The sequence below is a fragment of the Canis lupus genome, chromosome 17 (assembly GCF_011100685.1).
Source record: "Canis lupus familiaris isolate Mischka breed German Shepherd chromosome 17, alternate assembly UU_Cfam_GSD_1.0, whole genome shotgun sequence".
NCBI classification, from domain to species: Eukaryota; Metazoa; Chordata; class Mammalia; order Carnivora; family Canidae; genus Canis; species Canis lupus.
The window spans coordinates 55,405,452-55,425,686 of NC_049238.1; the positions used below are offsets into that span (position 1 = coordinate 55,405,452).

The 20,235-nt window shown below is 45.0% G+C and overlaps 1 protein-coding gene across 6 annotated transcripts in view; it reads left to right on the forward strand.

Moving 5' to 3' along the window:
* Positions 1 to 20,235, forward strand: part of MAN1A2 (mannosidase alpha class 1A member 2) — a 213,134-nt gene that overhangs the window by 180,583 nt on the left and 12,316 nt on the right. For 2 of the 6 annotated variants that reach the window (XM_038561890.1, XM_038561891.1), the window contains exon 14: positions 997 to 6,878. The exons of 2 other annotated variants lie outside the window; for them this stretch is intronic. In XM_038561890.1, the coding sequence (XP_038417818.1) occupies positions 997 to 1,129 (133 nt within the window). In that variant the 3' untranslated portion in view covers positions 1,130 to 6,878. Of the gene's footprint in view, positions 1 to 996; positions 6,879 to 20,235 lie in introns of those variants that run through there. 2 more of the 6 variants (XR_005372644.1, XR_005372645.1) reach the window with 2 other exon arrangements.

Genomic DNA, 20,235 nt, shown 5'->3' on the forward strand with positions numbered 1-20,235 from the left:
TCCCCATTTACCTCAGTGCTGTGTGTTTTTACTTGGTTTTCTAGAACTGTAATGGTAATCAGAAAAGGTATTAATGGAAAAGATATCAATATGCCTATTTTTAAGATAAATTTCAGCAAAATCACTGTAAAGGAATTCTTCATCTAGCCAAATGCTAGGTCCAGCTAGTTATTGCTGAAATGAAGAGTTAGAACCCAGATTTCCTGACTCTCAGGTGTTGGTTTTTTATGCCCACTCTGAAGACCCCTTTAATAGGATTGAGATTGGAATATCCCCAACAGTTTAGGTAAAATTGATTGTTTTGTGTCAACTCTATCATTGTTGATTGCTGAGTGGCCACTGTGGCTTGCACTGCCCATGGAAAGGTCGGGAGTCCTTGTCTTCATATAAACGAGGCTGTTACCTACTGAGAGCACTTATGAAAGTCTTAGACCTCCTGCGAGTCCATAGTGTTTCTGAAAGCTTTATTTAACAGTTTGCATTATCTGCTGAAAGAACTGCAAAAACTCTTAACTAAAGTATTAGCATATAAAAGTCCTTGCTATGTCCAGGTAATGTACTAGTTATTTCCTTCAAATGTCTATTAATAAATGTGAACTAAGCTCTAGTTGTACTATGAGCCCTTTAAGCTGCCAAAACAGAGGGTTGATGTTATATGTGACTTTTTAAAAAATGTTTGAAAAATCATGAGGTGGTTGGTTTTATGCCGTTTCCCAGCATTGTTGTCTTCTGTGCTTCAGACAGGTATGTGGACTTTGTTTTTTAACTGTCTTCTGAAGCCTGGTTGCGCATCTTAACTGGATTTTCTTCTGCACTGCACTATTCTGGAACACGTTATTATGTTTTAGGTCATGTGAGTGAATGAGTTTCATTCTGTGATGTGTTTTTCATTGAAGCTAAGAGTAGGTTATTGGTTTCCTCTGCCAGTGTAACTAGATCACTCGATCTTCTTGTTGCACTCTAATTGAAGCTCATTTCTCTCCCTTTTATTTTCAGATATTTGTATCTGCTGTTCTCCAGTGATGATCTTTTACCTTTAGACCACTGGGTATTCAACACAGAGGCTCATCCTCTGCCTGTGTTACATTTAGCCAACACCACACTTTCAGGAAATCCTGCTGTTCGATGAAAGCGGCTCCAGAAAGACCATTCTCACCTGTGTTTTGTTTACATGGACCACTACAGAAATTAGTCTGGAGAGGGGGCTTTTGGAAACCTGGACCTCATAAGTCAGCATGGCAGGGTGAAACATGACTGTGCCCCACAAGACTTTTCAACTTGTAGATATCTCAACTTTGAAATGATTCCATTTTATACCTGACCAAAACCTGGTATGTGTAAGACAAAGACCTGGTATGCTTGGATTCTTAAAGAGATGGTCACATGGGAAATTTTGCCTGTTACTGCTATATTGTTTTTAGCATCCTGGAATCTGGAAACTAGACTGCCTAAAGATAAGCCGAGAATGTGGAGCACCTTGCGGGAGTGAGAGATGGCCTTTGGAACCGATTATATATTTGTTCCTTCCAAAGCTTTCAAATCAAATATTTACTTATTATTTATCCCCCTTTCTCCATTTTTAATAATGGAAGGAACTAAAACAAAAGAACAGTAGAACGGCATCAAGAGCAAGAAGACTGGAAAAAGAAACAGAAGTACCTGTCCCCATCTCAGTTTTCAAGTTCCCCATTGGACGGCCAGACTGGCAACCATTTCAAATCCCAGTGTATTCCATTGAAATTTCTTGGTTAAATTTCATTTTCTCTGGGGGCATGATCTCACAAAGAATACTCTTCAAGTCTTTGTCTCCATATGGAATCATTGAAACTGCTATTTATCATAACCACTACTTATGAGCCTGGGTTTGGGATTTTGTGCATGTTGATCAGTCTAGTGTTGGTAGCATGACAAAAAGTGGGGGAAACACTATAGTTTGTCTCCTTGAAACCTGTTCTAAGAGAAAGCCTTGGTCTTGTTGGTAGGGGATTTTTTTTTTTTCCCAAACCAGCAAATCTACCAAGTGAATTTTATCCACTTTAACCTTCTTATAAATTTAGTAAAATCCCTCAAACTTACAACTTAATGTAGCTTGGCAAAATTCACTATACTGTTTTGCAACTCTGAATTTACTTACCTTGATGAGCCAAATTTCTTTTACAGCCTATTACATCAAAAACAAACTACAGTGAAACTTGCTTAAACATTCTATCTGGAATGGGGATAGGGGATCCTTTATTTATTATCTCTTCAGATGAGTGAGTTTTTCACAAATATTTTATGTAAAAAATAAGATTCAGCTTTTATTTTCTGCAAGGATATTTATAGAAATCCAAAGAATCAGAACAGCTTCAAAATAATTTTTAGTGAAAAAAATGTAGTATAATTAGTCATGTTAACTAAATTTGGGATATATCTAAGGAAGTTTCTCTTACCATCAATAGATTTTGCAGTGATATTTATTTTTAAAGAAATTACTATTTCTTTATATTTGGGGAGAAGAACTTAAATTTTATCAAGAACTGTATTATAAATATGCTTGTAAATTTTCTGTCCCTTGAATTTATGTCACAGTGCAAGACACTTTCTTCTTTACATTTAATACAAACAGCTTCCATTGACAATAAAATTAGGGAGCAGTATAATTAGTCTAATTATTTACTCTAATTTGAAAATTTCATGAAACAATGTGAAAGAAGCCCACCTTGGAATTCTGAAGGCATATTCTCTTATTTTGATAGCTTTTCTTTTTAACCTTTTATTAGCATGTAGTAGATTTAAATTGGAGAAAGATTTAATAAATTAATATAATTAAGTATTTTCTAAGGGTGATCATCTTATACCACCAAGAGTCAGACAATCCTCACAATTTAGCAAATGATCCAGAAATGATAATTACCCCAGATTTTTCAGTATACACAGAAGATAAGCATGTGGAGCTCTAGTGCATTATTCAAGTGTTTAAGAGAGTTAAATTTTAGCACACATTTTGAAATTATAGTATCTTTTACTAGAAAAATTAAAATTCTTAAATGACAAGAGTCGACGACTAACTTGAGAAAGGGAAAGTATTTGGTTCTCAAAAAAATGTTAGCCTTCCCCCTGAATAGTGCAAGTCCACTTACAAGTCACTAAATAGTGTGAACGACTTGAGGTAGCAAATTGCCGCTGGGTAGAGACAGTGAGCCACCCACACTTTGTTTAGAAGGGTGCACAGTAAAGGGGCCTTCTTGGTCTCCCAGGAGCTTCTCAAGGAAGGAGAAGACAGAGCCCCGACCCGGCAAGTGCTCGGTTTCTATCTCTGGGCTGAGTGGGGCTTAAGAGGAGGCTAGAGAGGTGCTTGAACATGGCCAGTGCTCGTTCAAGCGAAGAATCAAGAATTGAAGAATCGGAGAGGTACAAGGGAAGGGTCTTCACCACCACCCAGTACCTCCCCCTGTGATGACAAGACTAGAGCTTATCACAGTGCTTCCATTGTTTCCTTCTCTGAATACCAAAGGCAATTAAAGTCAGCTACAGATGACTTGCCAGTGTCATGTTTCATTTTGTTTTGTTTTTTTACAGATTTTTAAAATTATTTCCACTAAGATCAATACTTATCCCACTTTCTGCTTAGTTTTCCAAGAGTATTTACTTTCTTTTGTCCCTTGCCGTCCTTGGCATTTCATAGACCTATTACTCAGGTTAAAATACTCATTATGTGTATAAGACCTTTGCAGAGAGCCTAAAGATGCTTCTTTCCAGGTGCCTCTTCAGAGAGCTGACACCTAATTTTGTGCCTTTGGCACAAATGTGCTGAGTAGATTGATCAGTTGGTACATAAAAGAAAAGCAGAGATGTTGAACACCCCTCTACCTTCTCCATTTCTCTTCTAGAATTTTAGAATCACATTTTTTTGTTGAAACCAGTATAAAGTTGTTAAAGCCAAGTGAATGCGGCCCTAACCAAAAACCCATCTCTGCAGATAAAACAGACACCAGTCAGAGAGTTCTTGCTTTCTGGGGAGTTGCATGTATGTGTTGTTGTGTGCCTGACACCAACTTCTACCCGTCTTTGAGCAGAGGTGTGTATATGTAAGAGTGAACTGGATGTTGGAGGAACACGTTCCTTTTGTGAAACGTTGACCTTCGTTCTCTGTGACATCAGCTAAGGCACCCCTGGGCTGCCCTTGGTAGATCTTAACCAAGCGGTTTGGAACTGTGACCATCGGCTTCTCATCTCCACTCTCCTTTGCCAAAGTCTTTGTCCGAGCTCCAGATTTGTTGTTAAAAGATTCTGCTTGCCATTCTCATTATACAGTTTCTCCTTCAGCCTGGATTTCTGTGAACGAATGCATGCGTGAGTGAGCGAATGAGTGAACATAGAGTCCCTGATAGGTGCCGAGCACTGTGCTAGGCGCTCTCGAGCATTAGAACATTTTGTGACTCTGGTGCCATTTTCTGTGTAAGAGTAATTCATACCATCGTAAATGTTTTCCAGTATGAATTATGTTACAAAATCATTAATTTTATATTTCATTTAAATTAAAGAGGAAGAGAAATGGTTTATAATATATTTTAAGCGATGTGTTACTATATAGTACTAACAGCTATAATTGTAGTTAATAACTAGTCTCTTGGAAAATGTCAGAGAAATACTTGATTTCTGATGTAACTTTGACTAAAATACTTTAGAAATAAATAAAAACATTCTTATTTTGCTATATCACTTGAATTATATAATGAAAAAGTAATGTTTTATAGAAATGCTGGTTATTTTATATTCAAAAAATTTTGTCATGTAAGTCATGGGTAAAATCTGCAGTTGTAAATTATTTTTCCTCTGCTAAGGGTCCCAGTCATGGTCCCATGCTGTTAAATATAAATATATATATATACTAAAATATTTCTGAGTTCCAAATAACAGTCTTTAGAAATCATATATGGAGTTTTTGTTTCTCTTTAGTCTCCATACCTTCCAATTGGGTAGCTCATATTCTTATTCTTTACATAAGTATATACATAAATACAATCATACACAGATTTTGATATTGTCTGTGTTAACAAACACAGTTGCTAACCAGTTTTAGCTACACAAATTCTAAGCAGAATAATTGGGTAACCAAATATGATCTGGCAATATTTTAATGTACTTATTCTGGTTCAAGAACACAGATGAAGACGATTTTCTCTTCAGCTCATTCAGATCATGATGGAAACATTCTTTGATCTATAATAGGTCAGCAAGCTTTTCTGTAAAGGGCCAGATAATACTCTCGGCTTTGTGCACCATCAGTCTCATGTATCTGGTACTCATTTCTGCAATTGGAAAATGAAAGTTGGTGTAGACAATATGTAAACAAGGGATGTCGCTGTGTTCCGATAAAACTTTATTTACAAAAGCATGGAGAGCTGGATTTGGCCCATGGGTCATGGTTGCTAACCCTTGATCCCAAGTTAAATTTCTGTAAGACCCTTATGTAATCTTTGATCTGCATCTTTCCTCTGTGTTTGAGTTACATAATTCATTTTTAAAGCAAAAAGATGGTATGTATGTATGATTGTATGGATTTGTGTAACCTAAAGCTATATATTTTGTGGTCTTGAAAATAGGTCTACTCTTTGGGAGTCTGTTCAGGTTTCAATATGATATAACTACTGTGAAAGAGGCATTTTTGTTGTTGTTTTGGGGGTGTGCTATCAGCCAGTTTCCTTGCCTTGTCATTTAGTGCCACGATTCCAGACTCCCCATGTAAAAAGGAGGGTCTCTGTGGTGTCAAAATATTCTCTCCAAGCTCCGCCTCCTTGTTGACCTTTGGACCAGGACTCCGGATTGCTGGAGCTGCAAAAACTCATCCACTTGAGTATTCTCAGATCCCAGCGATGGGAATATGATAGAATCTCTGACCTTTGTGCTGCAGAAACCAATCTCTTGAAAAATTAGAAGCAACAGAAAATGGGTTATGTGCCTCATTTGCCAGTTGGCAGCCACTCTTCCTTTTTTAGACCACAGGATGGTACTGCCCCTGTTACCTCTAGAACAGCCTGAAGCTGAGTGCAGAGAAAAGATCTATCCAAAAGGAAGTTCCCTTTTCTCTTACTGCATAACTTGCCTCACATCCTTTACAAGTCCATAGCGTTATTTCAGAATGTCAATAGACATCATATCTAAATTAAAGCATCTTCAACATCAGCCTTACATTTCCGCCGTTGAACAGCTCCTCTCAAACTTTGCTTGAGCCCAGCAGCACTCGTGAAATTACTCAAAGTTACATGACACCATATTACCTAGTATATTTGCAGTGTACCAATCATCGTGAGAGAGAGATTTTTCACTAAGAATTTTATTGAATAGGCATTTTGCTACTTTTGGAAATTCTAGAGGAGGGGGAGCTTGTAAACAAGCCTTTATAGTTCCAGCATATATAGAGCACTTCAGTTCAGTGTGGTTGTAAGTATGAGCACACAAACACATAAACCCACATCTATACGTGCTAATATGCACAAGATTTTAACTGCAGATGTCTTGCTGCTATTGAATGCTACAGAATTATATGGCAAATTGCTTACCAGAATACTCCATGGAGATAAGCTCAGCTCACTCTTGGGAAGAATTATTTCTTAGAAAACAATTTAGTTTTTGTTGGATTAATTAAATAAGGTATCCCCAGTTTTAATGACTAGATTTGGAAATTGGAATGCCATTCTTCAATCTCACTGGTCTCAAATTCACTGATAAAAATCTCTCCCTAACCTAGTAAGTGGAGTAAGAATAATCTTCTAGATCGGTACCCACTGGCCACTCTTGAGCTGATTTCCAGTCATGTCCTCCATATGTAACTTTTATAAATTAAAGGTAATATTGTATATTGAAGATCAAATAAAGATGTTCCTTAAGTGAAAGTCTGTGTTTATCCTTCATCTATACCCACTGATGGCAATAGAGTTCAATCTTCCTACTTACATGACAACTTTCGCTCTTACAGTAAGTGATAGTCTTCAGTCTTCTACCTGAAGAGAGTATTTCTTTTGGTTCAGCTAATCCTTACATTGATGTTAGAGAAAGAGGAAGAGATTGTGAAAAGATAAATTTTTTTGAAGATTAATTTATTTTGGAGAGAGAGAATCTCAAGCAGACTCCTTACTGGGTACAGAGCCCAACTAAGTGCTCCATCCCACGACCCTGAGATTGTGACCTGAGCCGAAATCAAGAGTTGGATGCTCAACTGACTGAGCCACCCAAGTGCTCCTGTAAAAGATAATGTTTTTATCCCATCTGATTTTGAGAACAAAAGATGGGCCTATGTGACAATCTCACAGTATAGCAATACTGTGCCTAGCACCTCCAGGACCTAGTCTACCCTGTGAGGTCATCAAGCTTAAATGCCTTACTCACTGGATCTCATTCCATCACATTAAAATCTGACCTGGTTCTTGAGCAAAGACAGGCTTCAGAGGCTTGAGGAATAGGATCAGCTAGGCTATAGATGGTGGTTTAATCTGATACTGTAAAGTCGCAGGATATTTAAAACCCTGAACCCCGATACTGTAAAGTCACAGGATATTTAAAACCCTTATGGCATCAATAAGGTAGTGGTCAAATCTGAAGCAACAGCTGATTTACAACCTTGAGGTCTCGTTCTTTCCGGCACAGTGGATTTCAACTTGATCAAAATTTTAGACTAGTAAATTTACATTGTGGGCGTATAAAAATTCATTGCGGACTTACCTTTTCAAGAACAATTAAAACACGACCAGATGAAAGAATAAGGATCTCTGAGTGACTACAATTTGATAAAATCTGGGCCTCTGCCTGCCAGATAGCTGAAATTGACAAAAAAAACGTTCATGCTAAGAGCATGAGCTCATCATAGAAACATCATAGATTGGTGATTGCTGGGGAGTGAGGGGGATGGAAATATTGGCCAAAGGGCACAAAAGTCTTTAAGAAATAAGTTCTGAGGTGTAATGTACATGTGGTGACTATAGCTAACAATACTGTGTTACGTATTTGAAACTTGCTGATAAAGTAGGTTCCATGTTCTCACCATCTCACAGTGTTAGATGATGGGTGTGTTAACTAAGCTTATTGTAATCGTTGCACAATATGCATCATATCAAATCATACACAGTTTAAGTTTGCACCCTGTTATGCCAATTATATCTCAATAAAGTTGCTTTTTAAAAAGCGTGGAATTCATATGCTTTTTAAAAAAGGCTTTACTGAGATATAATTGGCATAACGTGTAAGATGAGACCACCTCATAGGCTCACCTAACACAATTTAATTTTGTGATGAAATATAAAATTTTCTATTTTAACTAGTGTTAAGTATACAGTGCCTTGGCATTCATAGTCACATTAACGATGTGTAAACATCATCACTGTTTCCAAAACTTGCTCATCGCTTCCAACAATCTCTGTAACCATTAAACAATAATTCTCATTCCTCCCCCCCAAAAAAAAGACACCAAGAAAAATCACAATTTTCTTGGTGGTAAAAAAAAAAAAAAAAAAAAAAAAAAAATTTCTTGGTGGTAAAATGAGTATAATACAGGATTTTCAGGAGAATTTTAATTTGAGAAAAACCCGTATACCTGGCCTGAAATGAGCTCACAAGTTCAGTTATGCTTTCGAATTATTTTTATTAGCATATCAGAGTAATCATTTCTTTTTATTATTATTTATTCTTGAGAGAGAGAGAGAGTCAGAGACACAGGCAGAGGGAGAAGCAGGCTCCATCCTGGGAGCCCGACGTGGGACTCCATCCCTGGTCTCCAGGATCAAGCCCCAGGTGGAAGGCAGGCACTAAACTGCTGAGCCACCCGGGCTGCCCTGGGTAATCATTTAGAGTAATCATTTCTAAAAGAACAGAAAAAAAATTTTTTAATAAAGTAGTGAAGGGCATGGGGTGCCTAGGTGGCTCAGTTGGTTAAGCACCTGATCCTTGTGATCTCAGCTCAAGTCTTGATCTCAGGGTCATGAGTTCAAGCCTCTCATTGCACTCCACGCTGGGCATGGAGCCTACTTTAAAAATAATAATAATAATAAAAGGAAGAGCAGTTAGGGCAGAAGAGATCCAAAAAAACCATCTAGTTCTACCTCCTTATCTTAAACATAAGGAAACCTAAATAAAAAATGAAGGCATTAGATAATCTTTAAGATGGTATTCCAGTTTTATCATTCATGAGTCTATGAAATAAGAATTGTGCAGTTTTGTTATAAAAAATTTAATGACAAGCCAATATGTTCATAATATATATGAGCCAAGCAGTTTATTTTAACCAAGCAGTTTAAAAACTATAGAAATCTTTTTTTTTTGCTAAAATACACAGCAAAAAAATGTACACTAGTAAGTGGCAGTTATCTTTGTGAGGTAAGGATATAAGAATTTTTTGATATTTGCTTGTTTAAAAAAATAACAGCTTTGTTGAGGTGGAATCTACATCAGGCTTTCCCATTGTAAGTGGAAACCAGTGGCTGTTGAGTGAGCTTGAGGGGCATGCAACACTCTCACAGTCCACAAAGACCGTGCATGCCCATTTGCAGTCAATCTTCATTCTTTTCCTAGCTTCTGACAACCACTAATCACTTTTTGTCTTTATAGATTGGCCTCTTCTGGACATTTCATATAAACGGCATCATTTACATATGGTCTTTTGCATCTGGCTTCTTTAACCTAGGGTAATGTTTTCAAGCTTTATGCTGTAAGAAGTACCAGAAGTGTTCCTTTTTATTGCTGGAAATATTTCACTGTATGGATGTGTCATAGTTTGTTTATCCACTCATCAACTGATGCACATTTGGATTGTCTCCACTTTTTGGCTATTGTGAATAATGCTGTTATGGACATTTGCATAGAGGCTTCTGTGTGAACATATGTTTTCATTCCTCTTGGGTACGTACTTAGGAGTGGAACTGCTGGGTAACATGCTAAAGTTATGTATAACTCTTTAAGGAACTACTGTACTACTGTCTTCCAAACTGACTGTTTTTACATTCCCACCAGCTATGCACAGGGGTAAGAAGAGTACTGGCTTCTCCACATCCCCATAGACACTTGCTATTCTCTCTCTTTTCTCTGCCTGTTATTTTTTGTTAATATTTTTTTAATTTTATTTGTGAGATACACAGAGAGAGGCAGAGACACAGGCAGAGGGAGAAGCAGGCTCCACGCAGGGAGCCCCATGTGGGACTCGATCCTAGGCCCCCAGGATCACGCCCTGAGCCAAAGGCAGATGCTCAACCACTGAGCCACCCAGGCATCCCTCTCTCTCTCTTTTTTCATAGCCATTTTAGTGGGTGTGAAGATGTATCTCAGTGTAGTTTTAATTTGCATTTCTCTAGTGACTAATGATTGAATATTAGCCATTTGTAAATCTTTTGTAAAATGTCCAAATATTTTGCCCATTTAAAAATTAGGATTGTCTTACTGAGTTGTAAGGGGCTCTTTAGGTATTCTGTATTTATTTTAACATCGCAGTTTGTCTTTTCATTTTTAATGGTGTATTTTGAAATACAAAATATTTTGATTTTGATAATGAGCAGTTTATCAATATTTTCTTTTCCTTTTTTGTCTAATCCAAGGTTATAGAAACTTTAGACTTAGGCTTTCTTCTAAAAGTCTTAAAATTTTAGCTCTGACATTTAGGTCTATGATCCATTTTGAGTGGATTTCATGTGTATAAGGGTATCAAGTCATTGTTGCATGTGAATAATTATCCTAGTACTATTTATTGAAAAGACTACTCTTTCCCCCATTAAATTGCTCTGACACCTTTGTGAAATATCAACGGATCGTAAATGTAAGATTTTTATCACCAGGTTCTTAATATTGTTCCATTGATCTATTCCTTTCCTCGTGCCAGTACCACAGTATGTTGATTACTGTTGCTTTAGGGCAGTGGTTCTCAGCCAAGGCTGATTTTGCCCTACTTCCCCCAGGAGACATTTGGCAACGTTGGAGGACATTTTTATTTTATTTTATTTTATTTAAGATTTTATTTATTCATGAGAGACACAGAGAGGCAGAGAGACAGGCAGAGGGAGAAGCAGGCTCCCTACAGGGAGCCCGATGCAGGACTCGATCCCAGGACCCTGGGATCACAACCTGAGCCAAAGGCAGATGCTCAACCGTTGAGCCACCCAGGTGCCCCTCGGAGGATGTTTTTGATTGTCATGTCTACCGGAGAGAGAGGAAGCGTGTGGGGGCATTAGTGGGGGGAAGTCAGGGACTGAGACAGTATTGACTCCTTCCTCCCCCCTCCACCCCGATAATAGTTTACCCTTCTGTTTGTTTGCAAATCTTATAATTTTTTATTGAAAAACATTTTAGGAGCGTCTGGGTGGCTCAGTTGGTTATGCATCCACCTCTTGATTTCGGCTCAGGTCCTGATCTCAGGGCCATGGGCCAGTAGGAGGAGCATGTAATCAAGCTCAGGATGGGCTTGGAGGGGAGAGAGTAGTCAAGACAGATTCTGTAGATCGGCGATTTTGAACTGGGGTGAATCTGAAGGGAAAAAGAAGCTATTGGGTAAGGCAAGGATAGCTGAAGACACCAGGAGGTATGATTAGGAAGACTAGCCTTGAACTTGAGAAAGGACATACACTTCAGAGAGACCCAGGAAACCATCCTCTCCTGCAGTCCTTTTCAAGCACTGCCCACAGCCCAGGGTAGGCCCCCCAGGGCCCCCAGCAAGGGTCCCTGTGGTGGCTCTCTGTTCTGAAAGCCTGGGTTCAGCCATCTGCAAGGAGAGACAAAAAAAGAGTTTATTGAGGAAGTAGTTAAGGGACTCCTGTGGAAATAGATTTCAAAAATACTCACCAAAACTTCGGATGACTCCAAAATGAATGAGCGTGGGCAGGGTGTTTTGAAACTGTTCCACCGTAGGAAGCCAGAAAACCAGGCCACTAGAGGGCGAGAATCTCAATTTATTTTCTTTTTTATTCTCTTGATCTTTAACTGGTGAAAGCCTCTGGGAGGCTAGAGCTGCAGTGAAACCTCTTAAGTTTTTCAAGACACCCTAACACCCTAACCTGTGGCCAACAGAGGATGCCACAGCCCCTGTCTGAGACTGAGGACTCAGCACAGGGTCCCGCTTGCCTGGGAGCTCATGCCCCATGGAAACCAAGTCAGCGATGGAATGTTTGCCAAACAGAAGGCAGATGTTGCCTGAAAAACACTTTTTCCTTTCCTTCCAAATATCACCCCCCCCCACACACACACACACACTTCCTTTAAAGGCTTTGATCTCTAATAGGTAAGACTTAGTAGAAGATGAAAAATATCTCCAATCAGAGATATTTTAGCTAGAACCCTACAAATGATTTTAGAAAATTCTAATTCGAACCATAGAAATGATTGTAGCTTGCATGGGACTTGTGGAAGAGTGTATGTAATGTTGTTTTGTAAATCAAATTATAATTGCCCACCATTTCTCTTTTAAAGATTTTATTTATTTATTCATGAGAGACACACAGAGAGGCAGAGACACAGGCAGAGAGAGAAGCAGGCTCCCTGTGGGGAGTCCGATGTGGGACTCGATCCTGGGACTCCAGGATCATGCCCTGGGCTGAAAGCAGGTGTCCAACCACTGAGCCACCCAGGTGTTCCACTCACCGTTTTTCTTACTTATTCAACTCTACTTAAGTCCATTTGGAATTATTTTTTCCTTAAATGTTTATTGAGCATCTATGTGCCAAGAACGGTGCCCGGTGCTGGAGACCCAGTGCCAACTCTGACACGGTGGATCTGCTGGGGTAGCAGAGGGTAGACCAGCAAGCCAAAAAGCATGCTCTCTAGTAAAGGTGTGTGCCCAATGCTACCAGAGCTTGGAAGAGAAGAGCCCCCCCCACCCCCCCCACCCCCCGGGGGAGTGTGGCAGGGGATGTGATGGGGACAGTAAAGCAACTGCTGACTGTGAGTCCTCCCTGTCAGAAATGGGAGGGGAGTGAGTCTTCCTAAGCGAGGAGGTCTGAGAGCGGGAATCGCCCCTTTTGGAGTAGGAGAGCTACGGGGTGGAGGAGAGCGCAGAGAGGGAGCCAGGCCGCCCCAACTCGAGCTCACAGAGAGGAAGCCTTAGAGCCTGGAGGAGTGAGGAGCTTGGATGTGGTAGGAGTCTGGCTGCGACAAACAGGGAAAGGCAGTCAAGCGGCCGCCTTCAGCTCAGGGTGTGATCCCGGGGTGCAGGGATCCAGTCCCACATTGGGCTCCCCGCAGGGAGCCTGCTTCTCCCTCTGCCTGTGTCTCTGCCTCTCATGAATAAATATAATCTTGAAAAAAAAAAGGGTTACTGAAATAATCCAGGGTGAGGAACGATGGCAACTCAGACCCGTCGAGGACCCTGATTTGGTCTGGATCCCGAAGGCAAAGCCGACCAGGCCTGTTCACCCGCCGGTGGGTGATGACTGTGAATGGAACAGAGAGGTCGAGGTCGACTCCCGGGTGCAGGACCTGAGCCCGGGCCGCTGGGGTTGCCCTCGGGTAACTGACCCAGAGCGACGAGGGTCTGGGAGGGGCGCACCTGCGGGTCCGGCCCTGCGAGCCCCACCCCCACCCCGGGCGGCCCAAACGGCGGACAGGGCGGGCCTGGAGTTCGGGGCGTCGAGGCGGAGGCCCCCCTGTGACCAGGGTGCGGGGCGCCCCTGCGACGCGCGGAGATCTCGGCGGGGGCGGGGGCGGGGGCGCAGGTGCTCGGAGGGGGCGCGGGGCGGGGCCGCTGAAGCCGGGGCTGGGCTCGATCCCCCGCGGTGACCTCGCCTGCAGCGCGTCTCCGGGATGGCGGGACAGAAAGCGGGCTCGGGCTCAGGGCGGGGCCAAGAAGTGGGGGGGGGGGGGGAGGTGGACGCAGTGTCAACGGCTCTCGAAGGGGGTTTTGCTGCAGGGAGGAGCCCCCGAACCAGGCGATAGTGGGACATAAAGGGGTGCGGGATGCAGGACAGATTCTTCCTGGAGAAGGAGACCCTGCGCTTGTCGGGTGTTCCCATGGAACATCCCGGTGGAGGGGAATCTGGTGCTGCGGGAGGCAGGAGGCCCCGGGGGCAGGCGCTGGCCGGGCTGGGGCGCGCTCCGGGCCGCGCAGGAGGAGGCCGAGGCGCTGCTCCCACAGGGGCGCGGGGCGGGGCGGGCCCGTGGGCCGGGGCTGCGGGGGCTGTGCCTGCGGGGGCTGTGCCCTGCCTGCCTCTGCCCAGTGAGCCGGACCCCAGGCCACCGACAGAGTGCGGGCCGGGGTGGGAGTGGGGTCGGAGGTGTTGGGATTTAAGGAGAAAGGAGACAAGAAAAAGTGTAAGAAATAGTTTCACAGCAAAGAGGGCACAGGGGGGCAAGAGGGTGACCACCCCATTTTACCGTCTCTACGGCACCAGCTCTTACCAGCTTATCTCCCCACCTCTGGCCGCTGAGCATTGGAAAACCCAAGTGCAATCTTCAAGAAGGAAAGAAAAATCTTTTTAAAAAGCATTTAAGAACTGAGATGTCTGGGAGGCTTAGTGGTGGAACATCTGTTTTTGGGTCAGGGTGTGATCCCCGGATCGAGTCCCGCGTGGGGCTCCCCGCATGGAGCCTGCTTCTCCCTCTGCCTGTGTCTCTGCCTCTCTCTCTCTCTCTGTGTCTCTCGTGGATAGAGAAATAAAATCTTTAAAAAATGAATAATGAAAGTGTTTAAGAACTGACAGCCAGTGGAGGAGGCTCGTAAGAGTCTCCCAGTCTAGGAGACGGGAACCCCAAGAAGTCAGGCCCACACACTCAAGGCCACCTCTGCCCCTGAGCTCCTCAGCCGGGCTGGAGGGAGGCGGCACACGCAGCCAGCCACCTGCATTCCCTGTGCTTTGGGTTCCCCCTCTGGCCTCCCTGCCCTTGTGGGATATGGCTGGGCCCCCCCGCTGAACCTGGAAGGGACAGGTCGAGGCACGGCCTCTCCTTACACCCTGAGGCCAGGGAAGGGGAAGGGCAGCTCATCTGTGCTCCCTGAGGCCCAGGTGAGGATGGATGCGCGCAGGACCTGGAGGCTGGCTGGTCCCCGGGCTCACAAGCCTGCAGCCCCTCAGGAAGCAGAAGCCCCCACCCGCCCCCCGTACAAGGAGGAGGGGAGGGGAAGCCACATCACCCCTCAAGCCCCCGTGGCACTGCCTCCGGGAGCTGAAAGCTGGGGGCACCCCGGAGTCTCCTGTCTGACCTTGTGTCCTAGGGGCTCTCCGTGCTCCCAGGGCAGCCTTCAGCTCCGTGCCCGTTTTCCTAGCCTTTCTCGTGCACCTTCCCGGCTTCATATCTCACACTTGCCCGGCCAGCATGGCCAGCTCAGTGGGAGCCGGAGGGACAGGGATGGGCAGTGTGGGGGAGGGAGGAGAGGATGGAGGGAGCAGGTATGTGGGTGCGGGACAGTGGGAGGCAATGAGGGGGGAAGGGGATTGGTCACGGGGCTGGGTTGAGGTCCTGGGCTAGCTCCTAACCCTCCCCTGGGCCGGAATCCTGGAATCCCACGTCTCTTGACTGCAGTGAAGCTTAGCAGACAACAGGGTCCAGCAGGAACCCCCATACTCCTGCGTGTAGCAAAGGGCATTTCAAGCCAGAAAGGATGAGGTCAAAGGCAGCCAACTAAACTCCTGCCCTGTGGGTAGGGCCCAAAGCAGGACCCACTTCCTCACCAAGGCAGGCAGAAGTCCTGCAAGAGCCACCTAACGGGGCTTGGGGCCTGGGTCTGTCACTGTGCTTCAGTGCAAGGGGCAGGAGCCAGCTGTGGCTGCTTAGGCGGAGGGACAGGGGAGGGCAGGGATGCGGACCGTCGGCAGAAAGCTGGGGGCACAGGCTCGGATGACGGGTAGGAATCAGGGGTTCAGGAACCAGGCCACGGAAACCCCCAGGCCGGGAGGCCACCGGCAGACACAGCCTGCACCGCAGGACCATTGCCACCCGTGCTTAGTGGCTCCTTGCTTTGCACCCTCCACGAGGTTGGACGTGTAGTGTCACCAATGGCGCGGGGTCCAGTTGCTCCCTCCGGCCAGCAGGGAGAAGGAACTTTGCTCACCGAGATTCATGTCTCACGGGATTCCCGACAACTTGGAAGGCTGTGTGGGTGCTGGCAAGCAGCAACGGCAGGAAAGACAGACGGTCTATAAAAGTCAAACCCTGGAGGTTCGAATCCCGGGTCCGGGGCACGTCCACTGTGTGGCCGGGAGCCAGGGAGCTACCCTCCTGAAGGCTCAATCTTCTCATGTGAAAAATGGGCTAATAATACACCTCTAACTGGAGGGTTGTGGAGATCCCGCAGCTTGGCCCACCCGGCATCACAAGGCCGGGCCGAGGGGTCAGGGCTTCACTCCGGGCCCGCTGCTTGGCTCCAGCCTTGCTCAACAGACCCCCACGTCCCGGGGCTTTAACAGGTGAGGGTGGCTGCACACAGTCCCTCTGTAACTCAGGCTCCTGTGAGTCAGCTTGACAGTAACGCCCTTGTATTCGAGCTCTTCCGAAATGCCAGGAGCCCCGATGATCACATCCCGAGAATCATCTTGTGTAGTCCTCCTAACAAAGCATGGGGTAGGTCCTATGGTCACTCCTGTTTTCAGATGAGGAAACTGAGGCTCGAAGAGCCAAAGTAGCTTCCCCGTGGTCCTTTGAGGAGAGAGCGCATACTGCTAACCCTAGGCAATTCCACCTTGCTGATGACAGATCCTGCCTGCAAGCCCACCCCGACCACCTTAGCTCACAGCATGAAGCCAACCTCCCCCAGCCCCCCCTGGCCCTCCCGAGCCAGGGCCCATCAGGAAAGTCGCAGGGATCTTGCTGTTTCCTTCAGAGCTGAGTGGGCCCCTTCTGCAGCCTGGTCCAAGCCTGCTGCCCAGGCGAGGGGAGTCCCGCTGGAGCTCTGGGCTGCCCATGGGGAGTGCACCCAACCATGAGCTCACTTAGCCAGGCTTCTCCTTTGGGGCCCAGAGGGAGCAGCAGCAGAGCGGGTGGCCCCAAGGTGCCTCCCAGAAGCCAAGCTGTGCACCACGAGGTCCTCAAGATGCTCTGAAATGAGCAGAAGACAGGAGACTGCTGGAGGCCTCCCAGGCATGTCAAGGATATTCTCTTGAAAAGGGCACCAGTGTGACGCAACAGAGTGCAGTTTGCCCCGGGCATTCAGGGCCTGGTGCCCTTTGGACCAAGTGCAGGGGAGAGGTAGCCTGCAGGATGGAGGGAAGCAGGGCACACCTGGCTCCCTTGGGGATTGTTTCATTTGACTTCTCTGATGAAATGTTTCTAAGAAATGAAAAATGAAATAGTCCGAGGGTTGGGTGTTTTCCCACTTGGCAAACATCTGTGATTTGTAGGACACAGGCTACTCCTCCCTTGCTCTAGTCCTTTCCTTCTTCTTCCGCCCCCCATTCCCCCCGCAGCCCAGCTCAGGTCAAGATCAGCTCAGCTTCCCCTGGGTTGCTCCCCACCAGGGAGGGCATCTGGACAGGTCCCCCACTAGCACTCCCAAGAGCCCACAGCAGGTGCTCGCTGACCAGCCACCAGCATAATCCACTAAGAAGTAAGATAGGGAGGCTTGTGAAGAGACCTCCTGATTCCCAGCAACATCAGGAGAGTAGAGGATGCAACGGGCGAAGCCACCCAGCACCCCTTTGCCACAGGGTGGGCGCAGCTTCCCTTAGCTCTCACCTTGGCCTTAAGAACCGACAGCCTCCACTTAAAAAGGAGCTAGAATTCTTTTTTTTTTTTTTTTTTTTTAATCTAGCTTGAAGGGGTCCTAGAGACTGTCATTGGAGATCGTTTGCTCATAGGAAACAAGAGAGAGAGAGAGAGAGAGAGGAAGCTTTTGCCAGATTCATTCATGCAACATTTGTTTATTTACAAAGCACATTCTGTAATCATTAGTGCTGAGTTAGTGGAGGGTTTACAGAGATTGTTATATTTAGTCTCTGGCCCCAAGGACCTATCACTATATTGTCGTTTTCTTCTTTGCTCTCTGGATGATTTGAATCAGGAGAATCACTCTGTGGTCTATGTATACAATGGAATATCACTCAGCCATTAGACATGACAAATACCCACCATTTGCTTCGATGTGGATGGAACTGGAGGGTATTATGCTGAGTGAAATAAGTCAATCGGAGAAGGACAAACATTATATGGTCTCATTCATTTGGGGAATATAAAAATAAGTGAAAGGGAATAAAGGGAAAGGAGAGAAAATGAGTGAAAATATCAGAGAGGGAGACAAAATATGAGAGACCCCTAATCTGGAAAATGAACAAGGGGCAGTGGAAAGGAAGGTGGGTGGGGGGTTGGGGTGACTGAGTGATGGGCACTGAGGGGGGCACTTGGCGGGATGAGCAGGGGGTGTTATGCTAAATGTTGGCAAATTGAACTCTAATAAAATTTTTTTTTTTTAAAAAAAAGGAGAATCACTCTGGAAAAGACTTTCTTTATCCCATCTAGTCTTTTTGTCAATAAATGTTAGATCTGATTTGTTTTGGCAAAGGTGACCCGGCGAACACTTAGGCCAAAGATATTTTTCAGTAGAGTTAGCGTAACTAGTATGGGTTTAATTCAACTCAGCAAGTGCTGAGTGAGCAGCTCTTCTAGATGGCAGGTGTGGGGCTGGGCACCAGGGGTCCGGGCACCAGGGGTGCAGGGGTGAATGAGATTCGTCCGTGTTCTCAAGAAGATCACAGTCTAAACACATCCAAACTGCAAGGTTGAATAAGTGCCATGAAAAGACAGGACATGCTGTGGACAGCGGAGGTGGGATCACACAGCTGGGAATCGGGAAGGCTTTCCGAAGGAGGTGGCATCAGGGAGTTAAAACATCCCCTCCGCCCCACACCTGTCTCTCTGTCCCAACCCAGCCATGTCTATTTATTCACTTACTTAATCATTCATGTACACATTCAGCAAATATTTATTAAGCTCCGAGGCACTGGGCTAGACTTGAGAGTACAGAGGTGAGCAGCACAGATCAAGTCCCAAGCGCTTGTATGCATTCCAGTAGGTGGACATGGGCGAGAGACACCAACCGATGGAGGCCTGAACAGATTGCCATGTCGGCGATGGTGAGTGTTATAAATTAAAATAAGATAAGGCACAGGGGACACAGAGCCAGGGCACACAGGGGAGGCCTGTGTGTTTCATTGTTTTATTTTTTTTTTTAAAGATTTTATTTATTTTAGAGAGAGCGAGTGAGAACAGAAGGAGAGGGAGAATCAGACTCCTCGCTGAACCCAGAGCCTGATGCAGGGCTCTCAATCCCAGGACCCTGAGATCATGACCTGAGCCAAAGGCAGATGCTTAACTGACTGAGCCACCTGAGCGCCCCCTGTGGGTTCCATTTCAAGTACAGCATTGGAGGAGTCCTCTGTGAGGTGGAGACATTTGCACGAAGACCTGAATCAAGTGGTAGAGTGAGCTCTGGGGGACGAGTATTCCAGGCAGAGAGAACTGATAAGCACAAAGGTCCTGGGGTAGGAACATGATCCGTGACCAGGTGTCAGGAGCTTTGTGAATGAGGGGAATGGGGGGTGGAGAGGCAAGCAGGGGTCAGGACAGGAAAGGAGTAAGGAGTTTGGGTTGTATTCTAAGGGTGATGGGAGGGAGGCCACGGGAGTATTTGGGCAGGGACTCAGATAATTTGACTTGAGTATTGATGAGATTGTTGTGGCTGTAAAAGGTCAAGGAGGGAAACAAGGAGGACTTACGGTGTATTTTCGATTTGAAGAACAAAAAATAGAGTTGACCTTTCTGATATAGGGAAGTAAGGAGGAAGGCTCGGGGCAGGGACTTCAGGGACTCAGGTTTGGATGTACCAAGTTTAAAATGCCTGTTAGAAGTACCTGAGTGGAGATACCGAGCAGACAGCTGGATCTGGACTTGAGGGCCTAGTCAGAAGCACCCATGGCCACGCAGAAGGCCAAGGAGATGTGGACTACCAAGGGTTCTTTCAGTTCCAGTCTGTAGGAAATCATTAGAACTTCCTTTGCTGGAGCAACATCAGTAGAATAATGAGGCAAAAACCAAATTGTGCACGTAAGGCAGTGAGCGTATAGATTATTCTTCCACAAGAACCAACTTCTGGCTTTGTTCATTACCTTTTTCTTTGTTTCCTATTTCATTAATCTCTACCCATATCTTTATGAACCTCTTTCTAATTTCTTCAGGTTTTCTGTTCTAATTTCTTGGAGGGGAGTCTCACCTCATTAATTTTCAGCTTTTCTTCTTTTCTGAGGCAAGTGTTTCAGGTAGAAAAGTCTCTGAACATCCCATGTGCCACGCTGCGCAAGT